General features: G+C 49.9%; 2 protein-coding genes across 4 annotated transcripts in view; one reads left to right on the forward strand and one right to left on the reverse strand.

Moving 5' to 3' along the window:
- The window catches only part of PREPL (prolyl endopeptidase like), a 17,936-nt gene extending 8,984 nt beyond the window's left edge, over window positions 1–8,952 (reverse strand). For both annotated transcript variants that reach the window (XM_038751472.1, XM_038751471.1), the window contains exons 1-6: window positions 8,891–8,952; window positions 4,291–4,792; window positions 3,731–3,859; window positions 2,486–2,552; window positions 1,746–1,949; window positions 618–741 (exon numbers count right to left, since the gene is read on the reverse strand). In XM_038751472.1, the coding sequence (XP_038607400.1) occupies window positions 618–741; window positions 1,746–1,949; window positions 2,486–2,552; window positions 3,731–3,859; window positions 4,291–4,524 (758 nt within the window). In that variant the 5' untranslated portion in view covers window positions 4,525–4,792; window positions 8,891–8,952. The remainder of the gene's footprint in view (window positions 1–617; window positions 742–1,745; window positions 1,950–2,485; window positions 2,553–3,730; window positions 3,860–4,290; window positions 4,793–8,890) is intronic.
- Window positions 8,953–9,412: 460 nt separating this feature from the next.
- CAMKMT (calmodulin-lysine N-methyltransferase) overlaps window positions 9,413–16,032 on the forward strand; it is a 232,210-nt gene continuing 225,590 nt past the window's right edge. For both annotated transcript variants that reach the window (XM_038751551.1, XM_038751550.1), the window contains exon 1: window positions 9,413–9,488. In XM_038751551.1, the coding sequence (XP_038607479.1) occupies window positions 9,432–9,488 (57 nt within the window). In that variant the 5' untranslated portion in view covers window positions 9,413–9,431. The remainder of the gene's footprint in view (window positions 9,489–16,032) is intronic.

Raw genomic sequence — 16,032 nt, forward strand, 5'->3', positions numbered from 1 at the left:
AAGGACCGGGAGCCAGGTGGCCACATCGCCGGCTCGGTGTTCAGTTCGAGCTGAGAATCTCGCCTGCTAGAGCCTGGCTTCTCTGGGGAAGCCCTGAGCATTGGGCTCGATCACCTCCCGCAGAGGGAATGGCCCCAACATCAAAGACAACAATGTAGGTGAAAAAGTGAAACCCACGTGTCCACACTGCACGGAAACTGATGCTCCCTGCTGAGGGACGACTTGACCTCGGCCAAGAGAGAGCGGAAATCAGCAGCCTGCTCCCTGTCACGGATGTATGCCAGGCTGCCTCAAAAAAGCGGCTGGTAAAGCCAACAGTGCGGCCCATTACAGGTTTCCACTCAAATCCACATCTCCCTGGCAAAGCGCAGGAGGCTGTATGTTGGGTCCAGCTTGCTACCAGGAGGCCTCTGGGCATGAACCAAAGAAACCCGGGACCCACACAGAGAAAGAAAAGGGGATTTTCGCTACCCCTGAAACCAGCCTTCCTCGCCGGAGCCCAGCACTACACGAGGGCTGGAGGAAAACTCCACGCCAACTGTGTATGAGTTCACAGGCGCTCCCGGAGTGCAGGGAAAACCCTCCCCATTTTCCCGCTCCTCAGCTTCACATGGTACCTGGGGTCCTGCTCCCTGAAAACGGGCTCGGAACGCTTCCGGCTTCCAAAGCTGCTACGGAACACATCATGGCACCGCAGGCCCCTCTGATGGGTGTGGAACAAGACATCATCTGACGCCCACTCTGGAGGAAGACCAGACGGCAAATAGTTGCCCAAGGAAGATGTGTGAACTCAGGACTTGCGTTAGGGTTTCCAGCCTTCTCTACACATCGACTTACTCTGTCCTATCAAAGCAAGCCCTCAATCATCTTGCCATTCTCTCCTTCCTCCCCTCTGTCATTTACTTCAGTTTGATCACCCCGCTTGAGTCTATGTTCCCCAAAGGCAGGGATCACGTCTACCAATTCTACTGCACTCTCCGAAGCGCTTCACACAGTGCTCGGCACACAGCTGGCGCTCAATCAATTCCACTGACTGATGGGTGGCCAGCATTCTCCTGCACGTATGCTGGCGCCTGCCTGCTCAGACCCATTATGGAGTTGTTCGTTAAAATCACAGAACGGCATTTTCCAGCCAGCCCACCGTGCACCGACTGGAGAGGCCGGAGATCAATCAGCAGTAGCTACTGAGCACTTCCTCTGTGCAGAGCACTGTGCCCAGACACTTGGCCGACTAGACTGCGAGCTCCTTGGAACATCTCTACCAACCCTGATATACTGTATGCTCCCAAACACTTAGTACACTGCTCTGCACACAGGAAGCACTTAATACCATTAATTGGCTGAGTGGTAAAGTACAATAGAATTAGTAAACATGATTCCTGTCATCAAGGAGCTTAAAATTTAACAGGGGAGACAGACACTAAAATAAATTACAGGTAGTGACGAGCCAGAGTTTCAAGACAGGGGCATGAGTGCTGGGGGTGGGGGGTGGGAGGTGGTGGTAGAATGGGTACCTAAGTGTTTAGGAGATGAAGACTGAAACAGAGAAGATGGACTGATTGCCTCAGGCCACCGGCCCCCAGAAGGACACCTAGGCCCTCGCCCTTGCAAGGAATATGTCTCAAGCGCTTAGTTCAATGTTTTGCACACAGTAAGTGCTCAGTAAATACAACTGAACAAATGGGGCAGTGTCAGTGGCCCCCACTCTGGAAGAGGGGCACGGGGGGAAGCTGTGGACTGCTCACCAAAGCTGGACACCCCGGGGATCAAGTCCTCCACTGCCGGGTGCTGGCCGAGCCTCACGATGACGCACGCAGACTCTTCTGAGTCCAAGATCTTCAGACTGGCGGCGAGGTAGCTCCCCTGTTGGGAAATCCTGATGCGCTGAACCAAGGCGGGCCGAGGGGACAGATCTTCAGGGTGCAGCAAAACTTCCACATCTCCATCCGCTAGGCCACCAAGAGACACACGAGGCGGAGAAATGGGGAAACGGAACGCTAGCGTCACCGATTCCTAATGGGCTCTGCTCGGCCCCAGAGCCTCCCTCCAAAAGGAGGCGACTTTAGAGTTGTTTAAAAGAGCAATGAACGCTCTGTGTCTCAGAGGAAGCGAGACTAGTCCCCACCCTGGGCTGTGGGATCTGCACGGTCGGGTCCTGGGGCTAGGAAAGGGTTGGCCCCGGGGCGATGTGTGGCAGCTGGGTCGGGTTGGAGGAAGCGGGCCTGCGCCATACGGCATCACCAAACGGCTCATGGCAACGCCACACGCACTAGTAGAACTTGGGCCCACCCAGGGAGCAGAGCCTCGATGTTCAAAGAGCTTTTGCAGTGGGGCATTCAGGACTTCCTTCGTCGGGGCCAGCTTAGGCTGCAGTGAACCCCGGCCCGGCAAAGAGTGGCTACTCAAGCACATCTTGCACCCCGGGATGCAGACGAAACCAGAAACCGAGCAACAGGATGTGAAAGAGGGGCTAAAGAGAGCTTACCATCTCCGGGCTTGAAGCGCAGTACGCAGCCATCTTCTTCGTAGTACACAAAATCGCCAAATCTAATCTGAGAGCAGAAAACGGGACAGGGAGAGCCCTTAAATGTCTTACAAAGCCAGAGCTAGAGGGTGCGACTGCAAGGGAGAGAACAGGCCAGTCTCGGCCACACCCAGAAGGTCCTGGGCTGCCCGGGACATGCTATCCACCCATCCTGGGTGCCAGAGGGAGGTGAAGGCTCCCGAAACCCAGGAGACGCATCTATTTCCCCTATCTCTAATTTAATGTCTGCCTCCTGTGTAGACTGTGACTCTGCAGAGATTGTGTCTACCGCTCTATTATCTTGTGCTTTCCCAAGTGCTTCGTACAGTGCTCGGCTCACAGTAAGCGCTCAGTAGGCAGTACTGATTGACTGAACTCCCCGCTTCCCCTAAAATCACCAAACCCTTCGCCTGTGCCGGAGATGGCGGTGGTGGGAAATGGATAGAGAGGGTGCCTCAGAGCCCAACAAGGTGGCTGCCCCTCACTCTGCTCTCTAAGCCCTTGGCACCGACACCCCGAGCAAGTTGGGGAAAGCAGCAGGGTTTCTCCCGACCCCACTGGGCCAGGAGGGCTTGCCGATGTTGCTCACTCGAGGCTGGGGCCCGGGAGTCAGGCAAACGACTCGACGGCAACACCGATGCCAAGCGAGGGGCCGCAAATGATCCCGAACAGCTCGAACACCCCCGCACGAGCCAGGGTGGCGTGCCGACAGTCGACACCGACCCGGAGAAGCTTCAGCAGAGGAGTTTTGGTGCTGGTCTGGAGGCCCCTCCTCTCTGGACTCATCTCATCTTCCCCTGCTGCAGGACTCCTCCTGGGCTGGCTGGTGGGGGCGGGCAGCTAGCAGCACCCACAGGAGCCTAACAACGCAATAGGAAGCAACGTGGCCTAGTGGATGGAGCACAAGCCTGGGAGTCAGAAGGACCTGGGTTCTAATCCCAGCTCCGCCACTTTGCTGTGACCTTGGACAAGTCACTTCACTTCTCTGGGCCTCAGTTACCTCTTCTGGAAAATGGGGATGAAAACTGTGAGCCTCCCAGGGACAGGGAATGTGTCCAACCTGATTAGCTTGTATCAGTGCTTGGCCCATAGTACCTGCTTAATGAACACCATTATTTTGATTATTATTATTGTTTTTCCACGGGGCCTATAGGGCAGAATGCTCTGCTGAGAGGAGGAGTGTGAAGCTGGGTCTTTCCCACTGACCTCTGGGCCATCCAGACTGCAGGAGAACTTGTCGTGCGTCTCTTCGATTTTTCTCCTGAAAGCCTGCAGCACCTCCACGTTCCCCAGCGACAGGGACTCCACGTTCCGTCGCTCGGTCTGCAGGTGATCCTGGGGCGACAGTCGGCGGCACCGATTCGCCCCATTGTTGGGCACGAGCCCAAACCCCTTGCTGCCGAGAGCTCAGGCCTGAGGCCCCAAGCCAATGTTCAGGGGTGGTGGCGGCAGCGACACTGACAGCCCTTTTGGAACCCCCACCCCCCAGTTCACCCTACGGCGGCAAAAGTCTTGTGTGTGAAAAGGCAAACTGAGAACCTAGAGGAGACCCTTCCGGCCAGAGGGCTGCAGTTCCTTTCATTCCCAGGGACAACATTTAGGCGTACCATATGGTCCCGTGGTCCACACTTGCAGGAGAGGAAGCCCAAGACTCTTGCCTTTAGTATTACTAATAATTAGTAGTATTTACTGAGGGCCTGCCGGGTGCAGACACTTCTCCCCCACTGAGCTTCCCGACAACTGACCATCACTCAAACAACTCTCACCTCAAAGGAGGAGAAGCTTCGGCTCGGGGCACTTCTTGCCGGTGGTGGCCTTGGGCATCTGTGGGGCTGACCCCAGGCCCCGGGAGTTCCTCCCACTCTCGGCCCCCATGCCGCCTGGCTGCCGGCTGCCGGCAGCCGGCCGGGGTGCCACAGTTCTTGCCCCTGGAGGCCCTTCCCAAACTGCCAGGAGTTCACTCGCAGCGCCCGGAGGATGAGCCTGGCTCTCTGGTGCATGGCTACTGGCCGCTCTACCGTCTTCTATCTCCACTCCGGGATTCCAAAATGCCAGGCCCAATTTCTCCGTTCCTCAGAGACCATGAACCAACTGTCTTCCTGGGGGCATCAGGGGAGATATTCAGTGACTGTTCGGGGAACGGCCTTGAGCGGACTGGCTCACTGGTGGAAAAGGAAATGCTAGAGTCCAACTTTCCATCTCGGGCAAGGGGGGACAGCTCCTTGGTGGCTCGGTATCCCAGAGATCCCTGGGATGCCCCGGTGAAACCTGCCAAACCAAAATGATATGTTACAGACAATCGCCTGACTCCAACCTAAGATCATCATCATCATCAATCGTATTTATTCAGTGCTTACTGTGTGCAGAGCACTGTACTAAGCGCTTGGGAAGTACGAATTGGCAACATATAGAGACAGTCCCTACCCAACAGTGAGCTCACAGTCTAAAAGGGGGAGACGGAGAACAAAACCAAACATACTAACAAAATAAAATAAATAGAATAGATATGTACAAGTAAAATAAATAAATAAATAGAGTAATAAATATGTACAAACATATATACATATATACAGGTGCTGTGGGGAAGGGAAGGAGATAAGATGGGGGGGATGGAGGGGGGACGAGGGGGAGAGGAAGGAAGGGACTCAGTCTGGGAAGGCCTCCCGGAGGAGGTGAGCTCTCTGTAGGGCCTTGAAGGGAGGAAGAGAGCTAGCTGCATGCCTGAGTATTTCTTGCAGCTACTTAATGGACCGTCCCAGCCACCTGGGGAGGCTGAAACTACCTGGCCATGTCAGGAGCTGCTGTATGCCTGGGCAAGCTGGGCCAAGTGTAGAGACCGGCCAGGAGAAATGGTGACCTGATCCCTTGGATTTACTAATAGTATAAGCACTATGTGCCAAGATCTAAGGGCTATGAATGCATACAAGGTAATCAAGTTGGCTCACAGTCTTAATCCCATTTTACAGATGAGGTAACTGAGGCACAGAGAAGTGAAGTGACTTGCCCAAGGCATACAGCAGACAAGCAACAGAGCCAGGATTTGAACCCAGGACCTAATGACCCCCAGGCTAAAGTCTTCTATAGGGACTGAATGATACCAAGATTTGCTTTTAGACTGTAAGCCCACTGTTGGGTAGGGACTGTCTCTATATGTTGCCAGCTTGTACTTCCCAAGCGCTTAGTACAGTGCTCTGCACACAGAAAGCGCTCAATAAATACGATTGATTGCTTGATTGATTTGAGTAGAGGTTCTGCACACAGAAGGTGCTCAACAAATGACAGTAAAATGACAACATTCATTCCCTAAAACAGGTCCCTACTGAGGTGCTGCCTCCCCAGAAAAAGGAAAGTGGAGGATTGCGTTGATTAACTGGATTACTGAGGGGAAAAGACCTGCTTTGGAGGAAAAAAAAAATGGGGGTTCCAGAATTACACAATTCATCTTTTAGGTCAAATTCCCCCAAATGGCATTTCAGAGAGCTGACACCGGTTAACAGGTGGCAGTATGGGCTTCTGGGAAGGGCATGGGCTTAGGGTCGGGGGAATCGGATCCAAATCCCAGCTCTGACACCAGCTTGACGGCAAGCCGCTCAACCTTGCAGTGCCTCCCGTTTCCTCATCTGTAACACAGGGATAGCTCCCCTAGAATGCACAGTTCCACTCTTGCAGGGCCCCAGGCTAGGGAAAACTCTTTTGCTCATTAACTCATTAGTTCTCATTCCGGGACCAACCTGGCATGCCTGAGCGCAACTATTTTGACGCAGCTGTTCTGCACCCAGACGGATGCATGCTGCCAGAAGAATGCTCCTAATTCTGTCATCGCCTTCTAGCTGAACCCCATAATTAACACCTGCACTATGACTGGATGTGCTCTCCTTACCTCAGGGACGTTGCAAGCATAAAATAACTGGGGTGAAAATGCTTTAGGGGGAAAAAAAAGTGAACCAATATAAGGTTTCTCTTTTCTATTTCAATGGTCTTTGTTAAGGGCTTCCTCTGTGCCAGGCATTGTACTAAGTGCTGGGGTAGATAAAAGCTAATCAGTTCCGGCTCCACCAATTGTCAACTGTGTGACTTTGGGCAAGTCAGTTAACTTCTCTGTGCCTCAGTTACCTCATCTGTAAAATGGGAATTAAGACTGTAAGCCCCATGTGGGACAACCTGATCACCTTGTAACCTCCCCAGTGCTTAGAACAGTGCTTTGCACATAGTAAGCGCTTAATAAATGCCATTATTATTATTATCATCAGATTGGATACAGTTCATATCCCACTTGGGGCTCACAGTCTTAAGCCCCACTTGACAAATGAGGTAACAGAGGCACAGAGAAATGAAGCGACTTGCCCCAAGTCGCACAGCAGACAAGTGGCTGAGCTGGGATTAGAACCCAGATCCTCTGATTCCCAGGCCCGGGCTCTTTCCCCTAGGCTGCACTGCTTCACATGAAAATAAACTGTACAAGAGAGGGAAGGAGAGCAGGATGTTGGATGTACACTGCAATCCTTCATGCCCCGTGAAGTGCCTCCCAGAAATCAATCAATGGTATTTAATCAATCAATCAATCTTATTTATTGAGCGCTTACTGTGTGCAGAGCACTGTACTAAGCGCTTGGGAAATACAAGTTGGCAACATATAGAGACAGTCATCATCATCATCAATCGTATTTATAGAGCGCTTACTGTGTGCAGAGCACTGTACTAAGCACTTGGGAAGTACAAGTTGGCAACATATAGAGACAGTCCCTACCCAGCAGTGGGCTCACAGTCTAAAAGGGGGAGACAGAGAACAAAACCAAACATACTAACAAAATAAAATAAATAGAATAGATATGTACAAGTAAAATAAATAAATAAATAGAGTAATAAGTATGTACAAACATATATACATATATACAGGTGCTGTGGGGAAGGGAAGGAGGCAAGATGTGGGGGATGAAGAGGGGGACGAGTGCTTGGGAAGTCCAAGTTGGCAACATATAGAGACAGTCCCTACCCAACAGTGGGCTCACAGTCTAAAAGGGGGAGACAGAGAACAAGACCAAACATACTAACAAAATAAAATAAACAGAATAGATATGTACAAGGAAAATAAATAGAGTAATAAACCTGTACAAACATATATACAGGTGCTGTGGGGAAGGGAAGGAGGTAAGATGCGGGGGATGGAGAGGGGGACGAGGGGGAGCTATTTACTGAGTGCTTACTATGTGTAGAGCACTGTACTAAGTGCTTGGGACAGTACAATATTACGGAATGAGCGAACACATTCCCTGCCTACAGTGAGCTTACAGAAAGCCGGGGGAAGCTCAGGAAAAAGAAATGATTGAACAGGGACCAGCACCCAGTTGTGTGAGCCCCCTACCCCCATGAACCTCAGCCCAGGAGTCTAACAGAAGCACAAAGACCCTGGAGGAACCTTGTGCTGGTTGTCCTCCAGGACACCTCCACTCATGGTTAGGGATGAATCACCCAAGACCCCCTGATTCTCCCTTTAATAACCCAGTTTTCCCCCTCTAATAGCCTACCGTAGGTCTTTTTGTCCACTAATCAACCCGAACCCTTCTTGAACCCACTGATAATAATTATGGTATTTATTAATCACTTATTAGGTGTCGAGCCCTGCGGTAGACAAAATATAATCGATCATATAAAACGCAGCCCCTGTTCCACACAGGGTTTCCAGTGTAAGGGTGGGGAGGTAGAACAAGGTATTTTAACCTCGTTTTACAAGTGAAGAAACTGAGGCACGGAGATAGTAATAACAATAATTATGGCATTTGTTAAGTGCTTACTGCGTGCCAAGCACTGGGGTAGATAGAAGGTAAGCAGGTTGTCCCACGTGGGGCTCACGGTCTTAATCCCTATTTTACAGATAACGTAACTGAAGCCCAGAGAAGTTACAACCTGATCACTTTGTAACTTCCCCTGGGCTTAGAACAGTGCTTTGCACATAGTAAGCGCTTAATAAATGCCATTATTATTATTATAGTAAGCGCTTAACGAGTACCACTAGTATTATTATTATTATTATTACAGAGCCCTGCACACAGTAAGCGCAAGATAAATACCACTGACTGACTGTGGCCCTGGGTTAAACCGATTACCCGCAGCACCTGTATATATGTTTGTACATATTTATTACTCTATTTATTTATTTATTTTACTTGTACATCTCTATTCTATTTATTTTATTTTGTTAGTATGTTTGGTTTCGTTCTCCGTCACCCCCTTTTAGACTGTGAGCCCACTGTTGGGTAGGGGCCGTCTCTAGATGTTGCCAACTTGGACTTCCCAAGCGCTTAGTCCAGTGCTCTGCACACAGTAAGCGCTCCATAAATACGATTGATTGATTGATTGATTGATTACCTGAATCCTTGCTGAGCCGGACAATCCGGGACAGTGTAGGGACCCGAATCGGGCCCAGAGAGGTATCAGGAAGGACGATGGGCCGCAAGGAGTTGGGTCACAGTTCAGAAGCGCGACCTGCCGCCACGAGCAAGGGTTAATCACTGCCGCCGCCGCCGCAGGCTGCTTAAAGGAGCGTCGAATATCGAAGCCGCCGCAGCCGCCATATTTAGTAAGGGCATGGCCCGTGAGGGCTCTTCAGAGCCCGTTAGCGCTCAGATCTGGCTTTTATCTTTTCTTACGAGGGCTTAGAGGCGCGTAGGTGCGCTTAGACCGGTTCTCCCGCCCTCTTGAACCCGCCAACCGGCTTCTCTCTGCCCTTAGTCAAGATGGCCTCCAGGGCATCAAGTAGAATGCCGAGGGGCGGCGCCGCCGGAGCGGCCGCCTGGTTACCGAGGTGACGCGTGGACCCGGAAGCGTGGCGGCCCGGCGGCTGCCGCGGGTCCTGGCAGGGGAAAGGGGGGCAGGTCCTGGCAGGGGAAGGCGGGCCTCCTCCCGCGGGATGGAGCCGCAGGCCCGGGACCCTCCGGGACTCGCCAGGTGGAAGCTGCTCCGGCAGGTAAGCGGCCAGGGCTCATTCATTCAATCGTATTTATTTTCTCATTCAATCAATCAATCAGTCGTATTTATTGAGCGCTTACTGTGTGCAGAGCACTGGACTAAGCGCTTGGGAAGTCCAAGTTGGCAACAACTTGTTGTTTCCCCCCCCTTTTAGACTGTGAGCCCACTGTTGGGTAGGGACTGTCTCTGTATGTTGCCAACTTGGACTTCCCAAGCGCTTAGTCCAGTGCTCTGCACACAGTAAGCGCTCAGTAAATACGATTGATTGATTGATTGAGCGCTTACTGTGTGCAGAGCACTGGACTAAGCGCTTGGGAAGTACAAGTTGACAACACCTAGAGACGGTCCCTGCCCAACAGCGGGCTCACAGTCTGTGTATATGTATATATGTTTGTACGTATTTATTACTCTATTTTATTTGTACGTATTTATTTTATTTTGTTAATATGTTTTGTGTTTTTGTCTGTCTCCCCCTTCTAGACTGTGAGCCCGCCGTCGGGTAGGGACCGTCTCTAGATGTTGCCAACTTGGACTTCCCAAGCGCTTAGTCCAGTGCTCTGCACACAGTAAGCGCTCAATAAATACGATTGATTGATTGATTGATTGATTGAGCTCTGTTGCCAACATGGACTTCCCAAGCACTTAGTCCAGTGCTCTGCACACAGTAAGCGCTCCATAAGTACGATTGAAAGGGGGAGACAGACAACAAAACATATTAACAAAATAAAATCTAGTGGAAGAGACACTAAAGTGACAGGGAAAGCAGAGAAGCAGTGTGGTCTAGTGGACAGAGCCTGGGTCCGGGAGAACCTGCGTTCTAATCCTGGCTAATTGCTTGGTGTTTCCAACCTCCACACATCTGCCAAACTAGCTCTCTTCCTCCCTTCAAAGCCCTACTGAGAGCTCACCTCCTCCAGGAGGTCTTCCCAAACTGAGCCCCCTTTTTCCTCTCCTCCTCCCCATCCCCCCCACCCTACCTCCTTCCCCACCCCCACAGCACTTGTATATATTTGTATGGATTTATTATTGTATTTATTTTACTTGTACATATTGACTATTCTATTTATTTTGTTAATTATGTGCATATAGCTATAATTCTGTTTATTCTGACGGTTTTGACACCTGTCTACATGTTTTGTTTTGTTGTCTGTCTCCCCCCTTCTAGACTGTGAGCCCTCTGTTGGGCTCTATCTGTTGCTGACTTGTTCTTCCCAAGCGCTTAGTACAGTGCTCTGCACATAGTAAGCGCTCAATAAATACGATTGAATGAATGAGTGAATGGCACATAGTAAATGCTCAACAAATACCACAATTATTGTTATTAGGGTAAGGTGGGCCTGGAGACCTACCTTCTTCTCTTGCCCCTGCCCCTGGGCAGAGGAGTAGTTTTCTGGGCTGGTTTCATTTGCTTTTAGACTGTGAGCCCACTGGTGGGTAGGGACTGTCTCTCTATGTTGCCAACTTGTACTTCCCAAGCGCTTAGTACAGTGCTCTGCACACAGTAAGCGCGCACTAAATACAATTGATTGATTGATTGGCCCAGGTCACTGCCACCGTCTTTGGCTCTGGCCGCCTCCACCTTGGCAACTGGAGGACCGAACTCACCTCGCTGCAGGTTGAACTTCCCAGATTGAGCCCCTTCTTTCCTCTCCCCCTCGTCCCCCTCTCCATCCCCCCGCCTTACCGCCTTCCCCTCCCCACAGCACCTGTATATATGTATATATGGTTGTACATATTTATTACTCTGTTTATTTATTTATTTATTTATTTTACTTGTACATTTCTATCCTACTTATTTTATTTTGTTGGTATGTTTGGTTCTGTTCTCTGTCTCCCCCTTTTAGACTGTGAGCCCACTATCGGGTAGGGACTGTCTCTATGTGATGCCAATTTGTACTTCCCAAGCGCTTAGTACAGTGCTCTGCACATAGTAAGCGCTCAATAAATACGATTGATTGATTGATTGATTGAACTTGGGCTCGGCCTAGTTTCAGGCTGTATTTATTGAGCACAGTAAGCGCTCAATAAATACGATTGATTGATTGATTCCCGAGGGTCTTTTTTCTTTTCCTAAGGTGTTGCCCCTGACGGCATCTCCAGCTTCCTCTCTCCAGGCCTTCCCGCCAGTCCTCCCAGGTTCGGGCTCTCGGTCTCTCGGTGTCTCTGCCAGACGTACTGCTCTGCCGGCTGTCGGAGGGTGGGGGACCCAGCAAAGGGTGCAGGGCGGGTGCCCATCATGGTTGCTCTCCACCCATCCTGCCAGGAGTGTCCTCTTCCCTGCCTCAGCTTGAGCCCAAGTGCCCGGCCAACTGACCGGGCAGGCGGGCCTGACCCAGGAAGGCCTGGAAGGGCTGGCAGACATTTTAATAATAATAATAATGACATTTATTAAGCGCTTACTATGTGCAAGGCACTGTTCTAAGCGCTGGGGAGGTTACAAGGTGATCAGGCTGTCTCATGGGGGGTTCACAGTCTTCATCCCCATTTTACAGATGAGGGAAGTGAGGCCCAGTGAAGTGACTTGCCCAAAGTCACCCACCCTCTCCCCCTTGTCCCCCTCTCCATCCCCCCATCTTACCTCCTTCCCTTCCCCACAGCACCTGTATATATGTATATATGTTTGTACATATTTATTACTCTATTTATTTTACTTGTACATATCTATTCTGTTTATTTTATCTTGTTAGTATGTTTGGTTTTGTTCTCTGTCTCCCCCTTTTAGACTGTGAGCCCACTGTTGAGTAGGGACTGTCTCTATATGTTGCCAACTTGTACTTCCCAAGCGCTTAGTACAGTGCTCTGCACACAGTAAGCGCTCAATAAATATGATTGATGATGGTGGAGCTGGGATTTGAACCCATGACCTCTGACTCCAAACCCCAGGCTCTTTCCACTGAGCCACGCTGAGCTTGGAGCCTCAGGGGATCCGAGGGGACCAAGTTCTGCCACAGTCCTGCATTTCCGGAGCTAGCGTTGCCCATGTCTGCAGAGGGGTGGTTTTCGGGGCGTCCTGTCAGTCGGTCAGTTAGTTGCATTTATTGAGTGCTTACTGTTTGCAGAGCACTGTACTAACCGCTTGGGAGACTAGACTGTGAGCCCGTTGTTGGGTAGGGACCGTCTCTATATGTTTCCGACTTGTACTTCCCAAGTGCTTAGTACAGTGCTCTGCACACAGTAAGCACTCAATAAATGCGATTGAATGAATGAATTTAGCAATGAACAGACACATTCTCTGCCCACAACGAGCTTACAGTCTGGGAGGGGGTGGAGACAGACATTAATAGGAATAAATAAATTACAGATATAGACATAAGCGCTGTGGGGCTGGGAGGGGGGATGAATAAAGGGGGAAAGTCAGGGCCACGCAGAAGGAGGTGGGAGAAGAGGAAAGGAGGGCTTAGTTGGGAAGGCCTCCTGGAGGAAATGTACCTTCAATAAGGCTTTGAAAGGAGGGAGAGTAATTGTCTGTTGGATCTGAAGAGGGAGGGCATTCCAGGCTAGAGGCAGGACGTGGGTGTTAGCCGTAATCTTCTCCGGCCCTGGGCCGGCAAGAAGGGCTTCTGAGCTCCTGCGGCAGATCGGGTTAGACCTTCCACATGAGACTTGATTGCCCTCTCAGCCTGCAAAGCAGCAGAAGCTGTTAATGGCAGGGAAATTCCCAGGCCTCCAAAATCGCATCGAAGTCCCAGCTAATTTGCCTTGCCGTCTTGTGGCTGTCAGTTGCCACGGCTGATGACCTTGTTGTTATGTTATGGGACATAGGCTTTCCATACGGCACAAGTCCCCGCTAGCCTCGACTTCGCGGCAGCTGAAATCGTTTCCGTCCTCAGCCAAAGTGTAAGCGGATGGACGGTTCTCTCCCTTGGTACCCTGGCAGGGGTTGCTCTTGTGCCTGGAATTGTACAGCGTTGATGGGAACTGCTTGTCCTTTCTCCATTGTACAGTCACAAAATGGCAGAATGACAAACAACTAAGAAGAGTAGTTCGATGCTGGGTTGTTGTTTTCTTAAATGGTATTAAGCGCTTACTGTGTGCTTGCGACTGTACTAGGGTAGCAGGTAATCAGGTTGGATTTGGACTCTGTCTCACATGGGGCTCAAAGTCTTAATCCCCATTTTACGGATGAGTTCCTGAAAAGCCTCCAGAACTTGGCTTATTTAATGATAATAGCAGTAATAATAATAATGATAATGACTGTGGTATTTGTAAAGTACTTACTATGTTTGAGAAGCAGCATGGCTGAAAAGCCTCCAGAACTTTGCTTATTCAATGATAATAGTAGTAATAATAATAATGATAATGATTGTGGTATTTGTAAAGTACTTACTATGTTTGAGAAGCAGCATGGCTCAGTGGAAAGAGCACGGGTTTTGGAGTCAGTGGTCGTGGGTTCAAATCCCGGCTCCGCCAATTGTCAGCTGTGTGACCTTGGGCAAGTCACTTAACTTCTCTGGGCCTCAGTTACCTCATCTGTAAAATGGGGGTTGACTGTGAGCCCCCCGTGGGACAACCCGATCACCTTGTATCACCCCAGCGCTTAGAACAGTGCTTTGCACATAGTAAGCGCTTAATAAATGCCATCATTATTATTATTATTATAGCATTGTACTAAGTGCTGGGGTAGATACAAGATCATCAGATCCTATATGGGGCTCACAGTTTAAGTAGGAGGGAGAACAAGGATTGAATCCCCATTTTGCAGATGAGGCAACTGAGGCATAGAGAGTTAGAGTCAGTCAATCGTATTTATTGAGCGCTTACTGTGTGCAGAGCACTGTACTAAGCACTTGGGAAGTACAAGTTGGCAACATATAGAGACTGTCCCTACCCAACAGTGGGCTCACGGTCTAAAAAGGGGAGACAGAGGACAAAACCAAACATATTAACAAAATATAATAAATATAATAGATATGTACAAGTAAAATAAATAAATAAATAGAGTAATAAATATGCACAAACATATATACATATATACAGGTGCTGTGGGGAATGGAAGGAGGTAAGATGGGGGGAATGGAGAGGGGGACGAATTAGAACCTTGGTCCTCTGATTCCCAAACCCATGAACTTCCCACGAGTCCATGTTGCTTCTCTGAGGTTGCCGAGGACCTTCATTTCCTTCCCGGTTGTTTCAAAGAGATGATGGCCCAGGGTCTCTCTGAACTGTCTCCCCAAAATCCAGTCTCTTCCAGGAAGTCTTCCCGTCCTGAGTGGACTGGAGGGGTGCACGATCCTCTCCATCCCAGTGACCCCATCTGTTCAGTGGCTTCCCTTTCAGAAGCGGTGTGGCCTAGTAGCAAGAGCATGGGCCTGGGACTCAGAAGGGCCTGGGTTCTAATCCTGGCTCCACCACTTGTCTGCTGTATGACCTTGGGCAAGTCACTTCATTTCTCTATGCCTCAGTTCCCTCCTTTGCAAAATGGGGATTCAATACCTGTTCTCCCTCCTACTTAAACTGTAAGCCTCTTGTGGGATCTGATTGTTTTGTATCTATCCCTGCACTTAGTACAGTGCTTGAAACAGTAAGTACGTAACAGATACCACAATTATTATTATTATAAGTGTGCCAAGTTGTGGAGGCTTTTCAGGAACCTGTCTGTAGTTTCACCATCAGCTGTTTGGAATCTTTCTGGATCCAATCAATCAATCAATCAATCGTATTTATTGAGCGCTTACTATGTGCAGAGCACTGTACTAAGCGCTTGGGAAGTACAGACCGTACAGATCCACACCGTAGCCTGTCTCAGTTTGTCCCAATTTCCTTCTTTGTAAAGTGGAGATAGGGGGAGGGAGAGGGTTTCCACTGGCCCAGGCTTGGGAAGCCTTTGGGAATTCCTCCCAAGGCTTATTTATGGAGCCAAGTCTTGGGAATAGTCAGTCCCATGGCCAGGAGCAATCTGTGCTGAGTGGGGGAATAGTGAAGAAAGCTCATTTTAGAAAGATTGGTGGCCGGGGGTGGGTGGGGGGGGGAGAGAAATAAACATAAAATCCCATCTCCTCCAAGAGGTCCTTCCTGTTTTAGGACTCCCTTTTGCTTCACTTATGCATTGGTGTCTCTTCCCCTTAACTGCTTTGATTTCCATCCCTCCCCCAGTCATTTATTTTAAAGTCTGTTTCCCCCTCTAGACTGTGATCTCCTTGTGAGCAGGGGTCCTGTCTACCAACTGTATTGTATTGTCCCCTCCCAAGCGCCTAGTACAGTGCATTGCACACAGTAAGCACTCAGTAATTATCACTGATGGATGAGGAAAAGAGAGGAAAGAGTTGAGAGATAGGAGAGAGTAGAGAAAGAGGTAGGGAAAGGTAGAGATAAGAGGGAGTGGTAGAGATAGACATAGAGAAGCAGCGGGGCCCAGTGACTAGTGCACAGGCTTGGGAGTAAGAAGGACCTGGGTTCTCATCTCGGCTCTGCCACTTACCTGCCATATGACCTTGGGCAAGTCATTCTGCTTATTTGTGCCTCAGTAACCTCATCTGTAAAATGGGGATTAAGACTTAGCCACATGTGGGACATGGACTTTGTCCAATGTGATTAGTTTGTAT

The sequence above is a fragment of the Tachyglossus aculeatus genome, chromosome 9, assembly GCF_015852505.1.
Source record: "Tachyglossus aculeatus isolate mTacAcu1 chromosome 9, mTacAcu1.pri, whole genome shotgun sequence".
NCBI lineage: Eukaryota > Metazoa > Chordata > Mammalia > Monotremata > Tachyglossidae > Tachyglossus > Tachyglossus aculeatus.